Source organism: Meleagris gallopavo, chromosome 6 (genome assembly GCF_000146605.3).
Source record: "Meleagris gallopavo isolate NT-WF06-2002-E0010 breed Aviagen turkey brand Nicholas breeding stock chromosome 6, Turkey_5.1, whole genome shotgun sequence".
NCBI lineage: Eukaryota > Metazoa > Chordata > Aves > Galliformes > Phasianidae > Meleagris > Meleagris gallopavo.
This window is the reverse complement of record NC_015016.2, coordinates 1,648,443-1,667,208: the sequence shown is the minus strand read 5'-3', so window position 1 is coordinate 1,667,208 and position 18,766 is coordinate 1,648,443. Positions and strand designations below refer to the sequence as shown.

The 18,766-nt window shown below is 45.0% G+C and overlaps 1 protein-coding gene across 1 annotated transcript in view; it reads left to right on the top strand.

Annotated features, from left to right (window-relative positions):
- Positions 1-18,766, top strand: part of OBSCN (obscurin, cytoskeletal calmodulin and titin-interacting RhoGEF) — a 170,471-nt gene that overhangs the window by 141,579 nt on the left and 10,126 nt on the right. The window contains 15 exon segments of the mRNA XM_010712264.3: positions 4,184-4,396; positions 5,992-6,115; positions 6,368-6,501; positions 6,804-6,916; positions 7,726-7,894; positions 8,310-8,391; positions 9,028-9,228; positions 10,061-10,121; positions 10,679-10,756; positions 10,906-11,078; positions 11,871-11,897; positions 12,358-12,510; positions 12,781-12,826; positions 13,398-13,475; positions 14,956-18,520. Of these exon segments, the coding sequence (XP_010710566.1) occupies positions 4,184-4,396; positions 5,992-6,115; positions 6,368-6,501; positions 6,804-6,916; positions 7,726-7,894; positions 8,310-8,391; positions 9,028-9,228; positions 10,061-10,121; positions 10,679-10,756; positions 10,906-11,078; positions 11,871-11,897; positions 12,358-12,510; positions 12,781-12,826; positions 13,398-13,475; positions 14,956-18,520 (5,217 nt within the window).

Sequence of the window (18,766 nt, the reverse complement as noted above, 5' to 3'; positions counted from 1 at the left end):
AAAAAGAACAAAACCAAAGAAAACCACAAACAGATCTTTACCACTAATGCTTGGCAGCACTGCCAGTTACAATTGCTTCGTGTTACTGAAGCAGTGTATGTTGGATCGCATTACAGAGGTCACCTTGCTGCTTTCTGATGAGTTTCTCTGCAGCTTTGCAGCCTGCTTGTGAGGCTCAGATGCACTGGGCATGGCCCATTCCTGTTGGCTTCACTAAAGAGGATATTGTACAGAGAGCTCCAACACGTTGTTCAGCCTTGAAAAGAAATTATCTGAAAGGCCCAAGCAGTGGTCCCAGTTGAAGTCAACTGGAATTTGTCATTGATCTCAGTAGGACCAAGCACTGGCCCTCTCCATCCAATGGAGTTGTGGGGTGAGGGGTCCCAACACCTTATCCCTACTGAGTTGTGTGGCCTTGCTGTAGCAGAAAATGTTTTCATTTAGATGGAACAGGGAAACCAGAAATGCTCTCAGATGCAGCTTCTAGCTGGCATGAATAGAGAGGATGAGTGAGTTATTGCCTTGGAAGCGTTGGTGTGTGATGCTCTGTCTCAGTGCTTCCCAACTAGGTAAAATTGTGAAGCTTGTTCTGGAGTCCAGGCAATATTCCTGCAAACAGGGTCTGAATTTACAAGGGGTGCTTGTAGAAAAGAATACATTTTTTTCTTCTGTGGCTGAACCTTGATCGTGTGGTGACAAAAATGGATGCATTTCTCAGCCTTTTGCTTTTCAAGATCCATGAGGATATCTTGTGTAATACCATGTGCACTACCCTCAAGATAGAGGGCACTTTCCTAGTGATTACATGTGGTGAAAGAAATGAGACCTCTTTTGTGTTACTCTCCTGTTTTTGATAAGAGTTCCTTGGTTTATACTGTTTTATAAGTAAGTAATGTAACCTGTGCTTCGTTCATATACTGCGCTCTGCATTGGAAAGCAACAAACACAAAACAGGGAAATCCTTCTGAAAATGAAAACGTTTTTGTATCAGGCCTGGTTCTGATCTCAGCTCTTCAAGTATCTATCCAGAATAACTCCGCAGCAATAAGTGGATTTCTTTTGGATTACGGTTGGACAGGATGATCTTGGAGGTCTTTTTCAACCTCTATGATTTACATAGGCACTACTGAGAAAGGAATTTGCTCTGTGGTGGTCTTTTAAAGCATACTCTCACCCAAAAGATAGTAAAGAATTGTGAAAAGATGTGGAGGTTCTATCTGATGTGGTTGATGCTCAGGTATATACTTTTTTAAAGAAGCTGGAAAGCTGCAGTTCCATTGGTCTTAGAAAAAAAATAATTCATTAACTCAAAGCAATTAACATCTGCTTACACTTTCATTTGAAATCTAAGCGAAAGAAAATAAATCAGAATGAATGTCTGAAATCTGTTGCAGAGCTCTGTTCACAAAATGAAAGGTTTCTGAGCAGTCTGCTACATACACATTCAAAATATTTTCCTAGAGATTAAAAATGATGCTTGTAAGTGATTAAACTGTGTAGATAACTAATGAGACGTGTGGGGGTTTATTTCTTGTAGACGAAAACATGCAGCTAGTTTAAAAAAAAAAATAAATACAAGAAATGTTTTGCCGTAATTCCTGCAGGTAAATGGGTATTAATAAAGTGGAAACTTCAGTTTGCTTGAGATTAAAAATCCAACAAAAAACCAACAAATGCAAGATGCACTGTTAGATGCTGAGTTGATATCAATAAATGTCTTGCATCGGCTGTCTCTAAACTTGCTGGGTTTCTGTGTTCTTCTCTGTTCTCTGCACCTGATACTCCATTATCTCATCAGCTTCTCCCCTCAACTTAAGCAGGAGCATATCTGCAGCCCAAGGACAGCAATGCATTCAGGTTCTGGCTGTCATTTTTATAGACAGTTCCAGAAGCGTTGAAATGGAAGAACCTCTTTTGATGGACACTTCCCGTTCAGCTGTAGGAGCAAATAATTTTGAACAGTTTTTGCCTACTTGGGTCCCCTGAGGCTGATTTGGAGGCTGAAAATCCACAAAGTTCTTGTGGTTTTGGTTATTGGCTGAAGGAGATGTGAGGTGGAAAGGTCACCATTTTGGAACTGGTGAATAGGCTGTGCATTGCAGATGTGTCATCATTACAGGGTTAACCTGATGTACCATAGCTAATCTTCATGCTTCTCAGGTCAGCAGCTTGGGTTATAGCACATAACATCACTAAATAGGGAAGAAAGCAGTACCATACCAACACAGAGGAGAAGAATCCCACGTTGTCTTGTGGACCAGGAGCGTTTGAGAATCTCTTGGCTTAGTAGTCTGTAACGAGCTTATTACCACATTTTACCACAATGCCACAAATCCAAGTTAAACTGAGTTATATTTTCTCCTTGATAGACAGTAAGGGCGTTTCATGCCTTTCCAAGCAGCTCTCTTGTTGGCAGCTGCCCAGCTGGTAGGGCAGCACAATTGGAACTCCAGGAAATCCAAGTCTTTAAAGATCTTTCCACCCAGCCCATTGCTAATGGACACCAATGGGGCAGTCTGGGGCACGTGGTATGAGCAAAACTTGCTTTTTCCGTCAACAGCCCCAGAACAGAAATATTCCATCATTATGGAGAGGACACTGAAAACAAAACAAAATCTAGATGCCCTGGAGGCATTCAAGGCCAGGTTGGATGGGGCCATGGACAGGCTGACCTATTGGTTGGCAACCCTGCCCATGGCAGGAGGATTGGAACTAGATGATCTCCAACCCAAGCCGTCTGATGATACTATGCCTAGAAAGGGGCTGACCCAAGCAAGTTTTCCTGCTAAGCTCTATCATGGGAATTTACTTTCTCAAGGCTGAGAAAGAAGCAGAATTGAAACAGAACTGCAGGGCGTGCTGTATGTGGATGGCATGAATTGAGTCAGAAGCATCTGAGTGCAAGTACTCTTACTTTTTTTTTTCCAGCAAACTCCCAATTGCTCTCCCTGCATCTTGGCCCACAGGCTTGCAGATCTGTGCCCACTGGCACTTAAACAACACCATGATAAGGCTGCTGCCTACTGGGAATCAATTCCTGGTATGGCTGGGAGTCATTTTTTCTGCTCCAAGAATATAGTTGGATTTATTTTTTCTTTTATTCACAGAAAACACATTTTTATACATATGGGAAGTATGTTTAAAATAATAAAGGCTTGGGCAACCAGAATGGGGTGTCTAAAGCAGAGCTTTTGAGCCAGATTTATCAAGGACTGCATGTTTATTCAAGTTTGTACTCTTTGTGACTATGAGGAATAGTTGTAATCTGATATGGGTTTTGTCTTTCTTTGATGGGTGTTTTAGCATCCTTAGATTTCTCCCTTTGTTGTGCCTCATTAAGAGTTGTTTAAAGAGTGCTGAGCAGGAGATTGGATAAGATCAGCTCCTGAGGTCCCTCCCCATCTGATTCACCCAATATCCCCACCTTGGCCTATCCTCTGCAGTGCTGGCTGGGGATGAGTGTGTGCTGTTTGTCTCCTGGGTGTCTGTTCTGCAGTGATGTGCTCGAGAATCTATTTTTATTAGGAAAGCTTTGTCATCTCTCTTCCTTCAAAGCTGTCGTTTCTTGAGGCAGAAATTACATCTTCCTCTACAACGCTTCTCTGTCACTGTCATTTTGCAGTACTGTATACACAAACGACCTTGTCTTTAGAGCTGGCTTGCAAAAGCACCATCAGGTGCAAATTTAAAAGTTTCAGGTGTCACGCAAACCTAAATACCACAAAGTAGGACAAACATGTTCTCCTGCAAGCAGTAGCTTCGGGGCCTTCTGTGCCATCCTTCCTTGCAGGCTCAGGAAGCAGCAACCCTTCTTCAAGGGGCACTGGTGAGTCTGGTAAGTGCTCACTCCTCCTTCCCTGAGATAATAACATCCTCCTTGCACCTAGCCTCTCTGTGTGTGCAATGCATCACCACTGGCTTTGTTTCACCCCAGTGAAAGTAGATCTGCCCAACCAGACAACGTAGGGCTGAGCCAGGAAACAAATCCTTCTTTCCATTGTCTGGGAGTGTCCTTGTCCTGGTGGGATGTGTCTGTCTGAAGTCTGTGTGCCTGTCTCCTTATTGTGAGCTCTAGAAGGGTAAGGACGCGATGACAGATGTTCCATCTGACTGCAAGGCGTTGCATGCTGCCATTGTTTTCTTTTTGCACCAAAGAGAGAAAAGCAGTTCTTCTTGTCTGTAGGAAAACCATCCCCAAAGTCAGAGCTGGAGACCTCCGTCCAGGCCTCCCTACGGCGTGCTGATAAGGAGATCAAGACAGCTCTGAAGAAGCTCGTGGACTCGGCATCACTGCTTGTGACTCTTCCCCCGGACACACCAGGAGGTGACCATGGAGCAGCTGGACCTCTGCTGCTCCATGAAGTCAGCACCCAAACCCAGGCTGCTGGGGGGCAGGGTAGGTCTGGAATGAGAATGGAAGATAGTGCATGGAGATTGATAGAGATAAAAAAAGGTTGAACACAATTTCTTCCCCCCTCCACACCCCTCGCGGTTCTCTGCTTTATTGTTTTGAGCAGTTACGGGTTGAAAGAGGACATGCAGAGACAACAAAACATGGGGCTGTGGGGTGGGGTTGGGTTGGGCACAGCTTTAGGGCAGAGCTTCCTGGAAACAGGAGTTTGAAGACTGTGTCTGAAGCGGAGTTTGGTTCATCAATTGCCCAAAATGAAGAAGGAAAGAATTTTTTCCATATATGGACTTTTAACCTTTATTTTTCCTTTTTCCTCCCTTTTCCTTTTTCCCTTTTTTTTCCCTTTTCCTTTTTTCCTTTGCTTCACTTTTCCTTTTTTTCCCCAACTTCCTTTTTTCCTTGTTTGCCTTTTTTCTCCCTGTTGCAACCACAGAAGTCATTTGGTTTTGGATGTGCTGGGGTGGGGAAGGGCTATTGATTTTCTTGTTGTCTGCCAAAAGCAAGCTGGAAATTTGAAATCCCTTTACCAACTGCCAGAGAATGTACCGCATGTTGGGCACGACAAGTTCCCCTGCAGTTTCTTGGCCCTGGAGCTGAACAGACCTCTCAGCCATATAACTGATTAATGCCAATGATGTGTGTCACAATGTCTTCAGGTTTCACGTCTGTGTTGTTTTTAAAGCACGTGAGCAAACTGCAGCCCTGCCGCTCTCCCTCCTGCTTCTGCCGCAGCAACTTGTCCTTCTCTGTTTGTGTCAAGTCAGAGGATCTGGCCTCCACCAATGTAAACCTAAAAGGACAACGTCATGCAGCCCACAGCCCTCAAACTAAAGATGTGGTTTCAAAAAAAAAAAAAAAAAAGATATTTTTGCCTAAAGCTGTAGGAGAATAGAAGCATTTCGTGAAGTTAGATCAAAAATAACTGCTTAAGAATGACAGGGCTTTAATTTTTCTTTTTTTTTCTACTCCTTTTTCATGGGAAATCATCCATGCAAATAATCCTGTGATGAAGAAGAATGACTCAAAAATCATCAGAAGTAAAATGTGAAATGGATTACATCTTTAGTCTCAACTGCAGAGAGGAGATGGTTCTGCAGTCCTTTCACTTGAGGCAGCTAATTAAGTTATTAATAGAGGGATTATTGTAATAAGATGATGACTTGACAGTCATCTCATTAATCACATTTGAGTGAAAAGAAGGCAAATATTTTGATAGTTCTGGTAACGAGAAAGCCCAAATCCATTTCCCACCCAGATGGGATCTTTGACCCTATTTCCTTCTTGTTCCTGCTGACCACCTGTCCTACCGGTGTCTGCATGTGTTTCCCTATAGAAAAACTCGTGTTGCCAGTCAGCATTGTGTCCATTCAGCCTCTCTGCTGTTGTTCAAGGCCTTTGCTTTATATGGCTGCCTCAAAAGGGCTGAATTCTCCTCTTAGCTTCAAGGACTGCACTCAGCTGAGGTTAGAAAAATTCTGTTCTGACACAAGGCAGACTAGAGATGGCTTCACAGATTTGCTCTGGTTTTCAGATGTGCCCTCGTAGCTGATGTGTCTAACTTTCCCTATTTCTGCTATCAGACAAAGCACAAGGGCAGATTCCAACTGAAGAACCAAGGGTACCAATGCCCAGCCTTGGTCTTTCCCATGAAGAGACATCTACAGGAGCTGAAAGCACTCAGGAGCGCACTGTTCCCATCTCCAGGTAAACATACATTCTAATACATAGATTTTCCTCTGTAGGGAAGCTAGTGGTGACTTAAACTCATTCTTGTCTTCTGCACTGCACAAGAAGGATGTAAAATATTGGAGAGAAACGAACCCCACCAGATCAAAGTTCTTCCCATATTAATTTTAAGTAGATACTGGTTAGTCTGGTGGTTAAACACATAGTTCAGTGAAATCCTATAGCTCTGCAGCTGTGTGACTGGGTCTTTTCTCTTGGGCTTCATGAAAGAATACCACCGGCTGCGGGGACAGGAGACTGGTGCAGGAGAGAAGGGGATGTGGTCTGGGACGTACACAGTGAAGTTTATATTGAGACCACGGAAAGAACCCGTGTGTATAAGACTGAGGAGAAGACCCCAACAAGTAAGGAGGAGCCTCATCTCTATTTCTCAGGTCCTGTGATTATCATTGTCTTCCCTGTGGCTTTGTTTGAAATAATTCATCTTCTTCACCAGTAACTGTTTAATAAACAAAAAGTAACAAGCACGAAGAAGTCTAAAAGTAATGCAACCATAAAGAAACCCAAATATATCGCTGTGATATTTCTTGATTTGAAATTAAGCCAGTGTCACACCCGGGGCCTGGAAATCCCATTAGAGTCACTGAACCTACATCAGCACAGCATGAACAAAGTCATGGTACAGCAAAGCATTGTGTCTCACCAGGTCCTCCCTATATGCAAGTGACAATAGAGGATGTGCAGGTGAATTCTGGGGAGCGTGCCAAATTTCAGGCAGTCATCGAAGGAACCCCTCCACCTACTGTTCTCTGGTTTAAGGTAAGGGAAAATGTGTTCCTGATGAGGATGAGGAACACGGAAAGGACTACAAAACAACACTTGTATGGAGAAAGCCTTTTGATTCTGTCATTCTACACCTGTTACACTGAATCTTATCTGTAGATGTTTTTTTTTTTAAATTAGCTGCAGTTCTCCCTGGATCCACCACACTTGAATTTTGCCTTGTGATGATCCAGTGTCACTGGGGCTCCTTCCACAAGATCATTTTGGGTGCATTAATAGGCAAGAAGGGAGGTTGGTGTCTGTCTGAGAGCCACCGGGTTGTGTGCTGTCATTTTTAGGGTCAGGAATGGGATTAAGAATGGTTTACTCCAATTGTCAACATGACTTTCAGGCTCTGTATCTTTTCCATAGTTACTTGGTAAACTGAGTGCAAGGACAGTAAATAATGCAATAGAAGGTATGAGAAATCATTTATCGTTTCCCAGAATATTGTTTTCCCCCTCAAATATTGCATCACTGTTAAGTCAATCTGTATTAGATTTCATCTGATGTCTTCCTGCACAGTCAGACAGGCTTGGTGTGCTGGAAAAGCCAAAGATTGAACCACATCACCTGGGGATCTCTCCTCAGCCCTCGTTCTAATGTATAGGCTCTGAAATAGAAATGTTGTATAAGCAGAAAAACATTTAGCCATGGGGTCTTCTCCAGCAAGCATTTTGTTAGTGACTTTGGTAGATGGAAAGGTATGTCTTGTAGCTCTGCTCTTCTTTCTCATTTCTCAAAGAGAAGAAACGTCTGTTTCCATCTTGGTTTTCCAGTAACACAAAGTGGTTCCATTCTTTCAGGGCACTACGCTGCTGACAGACAGCGTTAGGCTCCATCAAGGGAAGACAGGAACAACATATTTCTTAATCCTGGACAACGTTGTCTCAGAAGACGGTGGTGTTTATACCTGTGTTGCCAAAAATGCAGGAGGGGAGGTTTTGTGCAAAGCAGAGCTTGTTGTACATGAAGGTAACACCATTCTTTGAGCTGCGTGAGTTGCTTCAATAACCTCTGCAGTGTGTACTCTGTTGTCATCTTCCTTTGGTATCTGCTACATGTTCCAGCTTAGCATTTGCATGTTAGCAGTATGGCACTATCCTGTATAAAGGGAAATCTTCTAATGACCTGCAAAGAGCAAATGAGTTGGGTTTTTTTTTTTCTTTTATCTCTGCTTGAGACTACGTGATAAACAGATACCATGGGCCGCAGAAATAAGCATGGCCCTGCTGCAGTGATCACGTTGGCAAGTTGTGTAATCCAACAGCTATACCAAACTCTGCAGAAGTTTAGAGGAGCCCTATACGTTTTCCTGCCTTTAGCTGCCCTGAAAGAACTTTGTACACCATCTGAATATTAACCTTCATATTTTTCTTCATTTCCAAAGCTAAGAAAGACCAAGCAGCAAAGAAAGTGGCCACCCGGAGAAAACTCCATTCCCTGTATGAGGTTAAGCAGGAGATTGGAAGGTAAATGGATTTTCCAGCATCCAACATTTTCCAACATCCAGTTGCCCACCCAAGCTGCCAAGCAGCAGGAACAAGAGGCAGAACCATGAATAAATCCAAGTGGGAGATTGCCCCGATACAGGGGTGCTGGGAACTCTGTTCTGAAGTTTCTGACATGTTGGAAGAGTCCGTGGAGCCCACAGGTCACTCCAACTGATAAAATGCTTGGGGGTTTTGAGGTCGCACTGAGTGACATGGCCTATGGTGATCACAGACATGGGCTGATGGTGGGACTAGGTGATCCTAGTGGTCTTTCCAACCTTAATGATTCTGTGAGTAGGTGCCCACGTATGGCTCTTGGGCTCAAAAGACCACAGCAATGTAGGCACCGTGTCCATCCAAGGGATCTGAGAGCATCAGCCTTTGTCAGCACACATCTGGAAGAGGTTTTTTCTTCAATGGGAACTCACTGCTTAGTCTTAGAGACAACCAGGAGAGGGCAATAGCAGCTCACACACAGGGAAATCAGAGCTGTGTTGGAGAATGTAAGCCCTGAGCAGCAGGAGCTGTCAAGGCTGGGGCACGGAAAGGTCCTCCCCCGCTGTGCAAGGGCTTTGAAGAGGGGCTGAGCCGGGTTTGTCCTCTGATTCTGCACAGGGGCTGCTTCAGCTTTGTGAAACGAGTTGTACACAAAGGGAACGGGGTGTCTTGTGCTGCCAAATTCATCCCTCTGCGAAGCAAAACGAAGGCTCGGGCGCATCAGGAGAGGGACATTCTGTCCTCTCTGTCCCACGACAGGATTACCAGGCTGCTGGATCAGTTTGAAACGCGGAAAACGCTGATTTTGATCTTGGAGTTGTATCCTTTTCTGTGCTCCTTCTCCAAGGAGGCTGGAAAGTAATGGGCAGGCGTCGTTTATTAAATAAGTGTGCTAATAAGCAATTTTTAGCTTTTGCTGAGATAGCAGAACACACCCAACCATTCCCCACACCACGCTATAGCACAGCTCTGTGAATTACTGTGTTTCTGCTGTTGTAGGAAAAGCCACGATACCTGCATATATGAGTGTGAATGAGATGTTAAGCACCAGAGCTCTTTTCTGGAAGGGAAGGACTTTGGTCCCAATGAGATCTCATCTCATGAATTCTGGCCTCTATCAGTTGAGATGAGGTAGCTACAAAGTGAAAATATCGATTTAGCTTCTGGATGCTAGGAACCTCCTGAAAAACAGAACCTGAGGCTTTCCAGGCAAGCAGGCGTTCACATGAACACCACTAATAAGAGCAAAACGGCTACTCTGTAGGTGAGAAGGGAAGATGAGGTGCTGGGATTTGGGAGAAGAGACAAGGCAACACTGCAAGCTGGAGACCCAAATCCCCAAACACAGCGCTTGGTCTTTGTGCCTTGGTTTTGAAGTGGTAGCTTTGCATAAAGACATGGAACAGCATGGGATGTGTTACTGGGAGATCAGCATGAGCAAGGCCAGCCTTGCTCTTCTGGGAAGCAACCACGATCTCCAGAGCCTTGAACGTGTTTCAAGAACTGTGGAGATGTGGCATTGAGGGATGTGGTCAGTGGGCATGGTGGGATGAGTTGGGGTTGGACGTGGGGATCTTAGAGGTCTTTTCCAACCTGAATGATTCTATGAGTCTATAACTGTGGCTCTGTTTTATCTTAACGCTGTTGTGAGATGCTCCAGCGAAGAGCTCCTCGACCGTTTATTCAAGAAGAGTGTGGTCACTGAAGCAGAGGTAATCTTCCCTTCTTATCTCAGTGTCCAAAGTCGGTGGGAACCACCTGATCCTTCAGCACGGAATAACATTCATCTGCATTTTCTAATTCCAATGTGAGAAATATACTTGAGTTAGTGATAATCTGTCTCTCTATATCTTCATTTCCTTTGTCTCCATATACCCAACTCCTTTTCTGCCTCCAACGATCTGAAATGATGGTTTCTCAGATAGTTTTTGTTATTGTTATTATCATGGTTTTTTAAATATTGGGTGCTCCAAGCTCAAAGGGTTTCAAATCTCCCATCTAGAAGCCAGGTTTCCCCTGTTTGTTGCTAAAACTGATTTTTCTTGGAAATGCTCAGAGGGAAATGCCAGTTAACACTTCAATATTGGAAGGTAGAGGACTTCCAAGTTGAAGGTGGCTGTAAACCTTCTGGTTCAATCTCTCCCTCTATCACATTAAAAGAAACAAAGAAACATTGGTGGAATCAGGGATTCTCCTTATCTAATATTAATATTCAGTGACTTAATGGCTTATTGCTAAAAATTGTGTTTTGTTTTGTTTTGTTTTTTAGGTGAAATTGTATATAAAGCAAATTTTGGAAGGAATCAATTATCTTCATGACAACAACATCCTTCATTTGGACATTAAGGTAACGTGGAGTGGCAGGTCTAGTCTGCCAGTAAGCCAACCTCTTGTTGGCTTAAGTATTTTCCATTTGAATTATTCTTATCTGCAACTGAAAATATTGCCTGATCTCAATAAGAGCTTCCTTATATTTTATTTTATTTCATTTTCTAGCCTCTGAATATCCTCATGGTTTATCCCGAGAGGGAAGACCTTAAGATCTGTGACTTTGGGTTTGCTCAGAAGATCACACCCCTGGAGCCTCAGTTCAGTAAATATGGGTCTCCAGAATTCGTTGCCCCAGAAATTGTCTCTCAGTCACCAGTGTCAAAGGCAACAGATATCTGGTAACCTTTCTAAAAAGTTTTTGCACTGAACAGCCTGAATTTGGGTCATCTGGGTTAAAATAAGTGTTTCTTTAGGAGCATGTAATAATGTTACTGTGTGTACATTCACACTACAGGGCAATTTATTGCAGTTACATCAAACCGTTTTGCAGTTTTGTCACAAGCTCAGTTCCTTTGGCTTTGCCAAAATGAATGTGTAGAACTATGGGGAGTCCATTATGTAGAATCCTGTGCTGCTGAACAAACCTGGAATGTCTATGTAGCAACTGTACAATGTACTAATTGTTTATACAAAAAGAGAATTAATGAGTGAATAATACTGTGTGCTGGTAGAGATGGTGCAGTTAATAAAGGTGATTCCATGTAACGAAAGGGAATAACAAGGGAAACTGAAAGTGAACTATGAGAGTCCAAAACACATTGAGGCTATTTAAAGCTCCTTTTTCTTCTATTTTGGTCAACAGTAATTGATACTTGACAGCTAATTAATGCAAAGAAGCATCTCAAGGAAAGTGGTCTTTAATAAAATAGCTGGTAGCTCAAAAGCATGGCCCCAGGAGGCCCTCTAGAAAAGAAAAATAAACTCCTCAGAAGTATTCTGAGCCGCCTTCTTCCCTTATGCTTTAAAAATGGAGGAATACTTGAGACAGTTATATAAAAATGCTGAAAGAAAGGAAAAGAAAACAACAAAAAACCAACACAGGGTGAAAGCAAAAGCTTTGGGGATTTATGACCTTGGAAAAGGGGCAGTGAGCCCCAAAAATCTGACATTTTTGTTCCCTCTGTCCTCAGGGCTGTTGGAGTCATCACCTACTTAAGGTACGAACATCTGCTTGGAAGTACTTGTTTGATGCCCTTTTGTCAGTCAGGGCCCCTCCAGCTCCATCAAGTGTGGGCTCTGCGGGAGTGAAGCACTGAGATCTTCAGTGATTTATTTGTAACACTCTTCATTGGTTGCTCTTTCTGTGTTGCCAAAGGTCTTTTGGTCATTGTCCCTGTGTAAAGTCTCGAGCGTTCAAGTCTTCCTCTTGCCCATTTTAGCCACCGTAGCCATCAACCTTACCTGTCAAGCAGGGATAAATAATTCAGTTGGTTATTGAAAAAATGGGGAGAAAGATGCTCTGTAGTGGATGCTCTGTTGGCAAGCACTGCAAGTCCCACACGTGGAGTCCCTCAAGCAATTGAAAGCCCCACGTAGATGTTTGTGCTTTGCTCATTTGAACAGCAAACACAGCTCTAAAGTCTGTCCCCTTCTGTTTTATGGTGTTCAATAAACAAGCCTGACGTGCAAGTCTCCATTTGCTGGGGAAAATGACAGAGGAACACTTCTGAATATCCAGAAAGGAGACGTTTCATGGACCGCTCCTGATTTTGTTCATCTGAGTGAAGATGCAAAAGATTTTATAAAGCGGATCCTACAGCAGCAGCCCAGGTAAGTGTGTTTCAGTGCTTCCTAAAGGCAGTCCGCAGAGATGCCATGATCTCAGGATCAGTGGTGAGCCTCAAAGCAGCCAGAAGGGTTGTTCCACCTCAAGGGAAGGAAACCTGGGGCTGAACGCTGCTTTCTGGATGGCTTCTCAGCTCCAAAGCATCAGTGAAAGACCATACAGAAATGTGTCTGCACAGCATGGGCACCTTCAGGAAAATCTCATGACCTCTGTTTGAAGTGATTTGCTACTAACGTGTTCTTTTCTCTGATCAGAGACAGGCCTGGTGCTTTGGACTGCCTTTCCCACAGGTGGTTCATGGTAAGTTGGTCCTGGTTCCTTACTACAATCAGTTGTTGGTGGTTTTTTTTTGATTGGAAGAGACTCTTAGAGCAACTCTTAAGGCTATTTGAGAACTGTTTGCTGTTTTATTGCTTCTCTTGGTCTCCCACTTTCTGTCCTACACAGAAGTGCTGGTTTGGCTCTCCTGGAAGAGGAGGCACCTTGGTGTTGACTTGTCAGGATACCCTCCCTTTCAAAAGATTGCTACCAACATGAGTAAATACAGCATCTCCATATAGAGAAGAAGCTGTGGCTTTGCAGAAGGAGGTTATGTTCTACATCCCAGTATCTTAAATCCCTATGGGCAAAGAGCTAAAAAAAATTTTTTTCATAGGAACTTTGTCACATTCACTGAACAAGGCTTGCTCTTATAATTGAAAAGCTGATGTTGCCTACAATAATGGGGCATTATTTTTGATAATTGATCTGTTATTTCCCAAATAAAGCAATTCTGGAAAACGTCACTCCTTTGAAAAATAATAGTAATAATAATCAGGAAATGCAGTCAGGATTTTTTATCCACTGATTTTCCTCTCATTCTACCTGGCAGCACAATCTTCCCCTCGAAGCAGCTCATTTCATTAACACCAAGCAGCTCAAATTCATTGTGGCTCGGAGCAAGTGGCAGGTGAGTTGGCCCTAAGGTACGTGGGTTCTTTTTAGATAATTATTTGTAATTACATTAGCATCTTTAAAGTCTGTTGGGCTAAGACAGTGAGCACAGCAGAGATCTCAGCGTGGCTACGAATAGGGAATAAGCCAAGAAGCCAATGAATGTGGCAGAAATAAACTGCCTGGCCTTTATTATCGTCCTGGGTTGTGTGCAGGGCTCTTCCACCAGGCAGTGACACAAAGATTAAGGCACTTGTCTTTAGGTGGGTAGATGTGAGGAGATGTCAGCATTCCTGCTCACAACAGAGAGAGCAGTGGAGTCAGAAGAAATTTTGTCTTTTACTTTGTTGTTTTTTTTGAAGTATTTCTATGGCATACATGGACTATGCCACTGCAGCATGTGTAAGAATAGCATAGCATGGAACAGAACAGGACAGACCATAATGGAGTAGTTTAATTGGAAGGGACCTACAAAAATTACCAAGTCCAACTGCCTGACTACTTTAGGGCTAACCAAAAGTCAAAGCATTATTTGAGGGCACTGTCCAAATGCCTCTTGAATACTGACAGGCATGGGGCATCAAATGTCTCTTTAGGAAGCCTGTTCCAATTTGACCACCCTTATGGTAAAGACATTTCTCCCAGTATCCTGTCTGAACATCCTGTGGTGTGGCTTTGTGCTGTTCCCACATATCCTTTCATTGGACACCACGGAGAAGAGAGCACCTCTCATTATGTAGACCCAGTCCCAGTAATGTAGGACTTGGAAATTAAAAGTACTAAAAAGCAAACAAGGAGGAAATGACCTCCCCAGTGCAGGTGCCCATACGATAAGTGGTTGTGTGTAAGTTGGTTCCCCTCAGCTGTCTTTGCAATTGGTGAACTGCAAAGAGACATGTCCCAGGAAGTCTCCTCTTTTCTTGTAGCTGTCTAAAATAATCAGATTGATTGCCTGCTGAGGATGCCCAATTCCCTCTGTTGGCCGTAAATGAAGGCCAGCTGCTCAGTTTCAACTGCTTCGACTGCTATGTCTGACATGGCTGAGGTTGGAGCGGATGATTCCCTCTGCCTGCAATATGGTGGGGCTTCCACTGGCCCAAGCCACTGCAGGTCACACCACAGTCAGTGCATTTAAGGCCATTTACTCCAGCAAGGCCTTTATCTAATGTGTTCAGTTAAAAAAACTTTCCCATCTGCTTTGAATGGTTAGATTGTCTTTATAAACCCCAGGCTGTGTCCTGCTTCTCCGATCACAAGAAGTGTGCCCTGAAGCCAATATAGTTTTATTGCTGTGAATGAGAAAATAGAGATGTTCAGAGAACAACTAAGGCCTAAATGGACGTATATAGTCCATTTAGTATCTACTAAAGGGTGGCAACATGCTACTGAAGTAGTCTGAGTGGTCTTGAGTGCAGAAAATCATTTCTGTATTTTTGCTTTGCCATTCTCCTCCCACGTTTCCATCTGATTGCACCGCATTTTGTTTCTGTTTTCAGCGGTCTCTGATGTGCTATAAATCCATACTGGTGATGCGATCCATCCCAGAAATCCTGGAAAGGACTCATGACAACACCTCTCTGGCCATCTCCCGGCACCTGATTGAGGAGAGCACTTCCTCCAGTACCAGCGGCTCGTCTTCGGACAACGAGAACTCACACTTCCCCAAGAAGAGGCATTTTGGCTCTACACCCGAACTACACCTGTCCATATTTGATGCACCAAGCAGTCAGGAGCCTCCAAGGCACGTGAGAGAAGAGAAGCACTCCAAATTCTCAATCCCTCCAGTGAAACCCATGAGGAGGAAGTATGCTGCAATGAAAGGTGAAGCGGGGGACAAATCACCTACAGAAAGCCAAGAGCTTGGGGCGGGTATTTTAGAAGGGAGAGAGGAAGGGCTTCATCCCAGAGATGAGATGACCCAAAGAAGTCATGCAGCTGAGCCTTCATCGGTGAAGACTTCTGCAGAAAGCCCATCAGACCTAAAACAGAAACCAGACATAGTTTTATCTGAAATGGACAAAATTGAAAAGGCCGGGGATGGGACAGAAAGGCCACCGGTGTGTGTTCCCAGACAGAGTGTCATTAAAAGCACTTTCTATAGCCAAGCAGCCGAGCTCCCTGCGAGGGCACCTTCCTCTCCAGGCAGGGAGCTCAGGAGGCACCTGGACAGGGCCAGGAGGACCTTTCGGAAAGCTGGATATTCCAAAGTGCCCCTCAGTGGTCTCCGTGAACCCCTTCTGGAACAGTTTGAACTGGAAGAAGAGGAGAGCAAGGATGGAGATGAGCACAGAGAGAGTCTGCTTGGTTCCCTGACCAAATCAGCTTCATTTGATACTGCGAGGAAACCCCCACATCCTGCCATTGCTGGCTCCAGCCGAAGCCGTTCCCTGGATGACTACAGGCTGAGAGCCTCCAGATCCGTGAGGGAACAAGATATTTTGGAAGAAGACTATGATGTCATGGCACAGGAAAGTTGCCCTGAAGGCAGTGAGCACTGTGATGTTTCTGCAAAGCCAGGCAAGGGAGGTGCTGGAGACATTAGGACAGCCAGCGAGGACTGCTCAGAAGAGCAGCTCTCCCCTTCCACACACTGTGAGGGCAATGGGTGCCCATCTGTTTCTGTGCAGCAGCTAGAGAGACTTCCAGTGTCACCTCATGGAAGCGAGAATAGGAAGCATTTATTGAAGAAGTCAAAAGCTGCTTATATTGATGAGGAAGATTTGGAAGGCAAAAGCCCCGTTCTGTCTGCCCCGCACTCAGACCTAGCTGTGCCAACAGCTCAAAGACATGAAACCCTGAAGGATAAATCTATCCCTGTGGCTTCTGACATGGCTGTGCAAGAGGGTAAACAGGCCACTTCGGCTCTGCCACAGTCAGAGACCACCTCCAGCTCTGCCCCTGGAGTGTGCCCCTCACCCCAGGATTCTGCTCACAGCCATCCTGACCTACAAGGGGAAGGCTTCCTCATCAAAAGGACAGCCCCAGCCGCCCCTTGGATGGAGAAAAGGAGGAAACAATCCCCCGAGAAGCCTTCTGCTCCCAGTGCTTCCAAGTCTGATCTCATGGAGCATAAAAGCTCTGCTGCTTTAACAAGCTCGCAGACAGAAATTGGTTCTTTTCCAGTAGATAAAAACAAAACGCGGCAACTTGCTGATGAAAGCATTCTGGCACCTACTGCCTTGGAGGGCAAACAGCCAGGTATCCTACACGTTCCACAGAGAGCTGATAAAGATGCTCACCAGAAGCTGAAGACCTCTAAAGAAGTGAGACCTACTGTCCTGGGGGATGAAGGACCAGCTGTTGCAGGGATCACCTCACTTGCAGCCCATGATGGTGAAAGTGTAGCCCACAAGAAGGCTTCTCCTCATGCAGACACATCAGCCATCCCAAAGGGGGAGCATCCGATTGTTCCCAAAGTCCCACCACCAAAACCAGTGCGAACTTCCATCTCTGGTGGAGCTCTGCACACTGAATGGCCAGCTCACAGCAAGGAGAGGCTTGCTGCTCTGAGGAGTGAAGGTCTATCTGTCACAGAGGTTGTTCCCAGTTTGGTCCGTGAAGCTGAAATCAAGGGAGCTGTACCCCAGAAGGCTCCTCAAAGCAGTGGCACAGTGCCTGCTGCTCTGGAGGGCAGACACCCATCTGTAACTGCTTCATCCCAAAAACCACATCTCCCTCCAGTCCGTGAGAGTGAAAGGCAAGAACACCCAAAGGCAACATTTCCCAGCAAGGTGAGATCCATCGTCACAAGCGGAAGCCCAGAGGCTGGACAGGCCTTATCTGCTCCATTCCCCGAGAGTGGAAGTCAGGTGTTGGAGCAGCACAAGGCTGCTTATCCTAGTGGGAAAGTTTCTGCTGCTCTGGAGGGTGTGCACCCAAGAATCTTAGCTGCTCCACCACCAGAAGTTCAGTCTCCAGCTTCAGTCTATCAGCTGGAATATGAGGAACAGCTGATGGTTTATGGCGAGGACAGAGATACTGCCTTGGGAAGTGAAAGCCATGATGCTGGACAACCTGTGCCACCATCGCTCTGCAGGGATGGAAGTCAGGATCTGTCACAGCACAGGTCTTCTTTTTACAGTGACGAGGAGTCTGCTGCCCTGGAGGGTTTGGTGGATGAGATGGTTTCCCTCTCTGAAGAGATGAACGTGTGGGCAGAGTCAGTTGCTGGCCAGGAGGAGTGCAGAAAGCACATCTCTGCCACGGATACATTCTACAAAGACCCAGATGGCCAAGCACCCACAGACGTCTCCTGCCATTCCGTACAAGGGGGTAAAATAGAAGTCTCTGAGCTGGAAGATCTTGCTGAATCCTATTTTGCACTGAGTGAGAAGCAAGCAGTACTGCAAGGGCAGGAATGTGAACACCTGGAGGACTCAGCACTCGAGAGCCCCAGTTCCAGCCAAGAGAGCATTCCCCCAGCAGACAGCTCAGCTGTTGGGAAAGCCCCCAGCCAAGCACCAGTGAGCAAGGGCACTGGTAGGCACCCAGAAGTTTCTTTGGTGAAAATCAAAGACCTGTCAGATGAAACACCGTGTCTCGGCAGTGGAACTCCCAAACTTGACATCTCGGAGGTGGAGCCCGCCTATTTGAATTTCTCAGACTTGTATGACATTGTCTATTTTCCATTTGAATTTATGAATTTTAGGAAGCCTCAGCCTAAGCCGACGGGCAGACGGTTCATACCTTTAAGTGAAAGGTCAAGGTCACCTCCCGGGGGACATCTGCATAAGGATAAGAGGCTGTGCATCAGAGAAGAAGTGGAAGAAAAGAAAGGGAGGAACCATTTGGAAATAACTGAGGATTCAAAGGGAGGGAACCTGTTAGCTATGGGAAAAGTGGCAGAGAGTCATAGGGAAATGTACGGCCCCCAGAAGGACTCGAGTGGTAAGCAGAAAAGCTCCTTCTACAGCAAGCCAGGGCTCTTTAAACCTTATGGAAGGTCTCATTCAGCGGAGCGGTCAGTGGAGCAGAGCCTGAAGAAGAAAGTAAAAGCTTCTGTTGCCCATATTTCAAGAATCCTAAAAGGAAAGATATCTCCAGAGCCAGAGTCAGAGGAAGGTAAGTATTTCACTCTGTGCCTTCATAGGTTCACCACTATAACTAGGCACTGCTACAACTGCCCTTTTGTCCCCAGTGTGTCTGAGGCTGTGGTTAGACAGCCATTGCAAAACTCACCTCCTTGCAGAGTCAGCTGGACTAACCTGCTGATGGCAGCAGCTAAAATTCCCCTGCCTGAGTTTTCACGAAAACATACTGGGGCTGAATGACACTTCACTCACTGCAGCATCTTCTGCAGTTATCAGC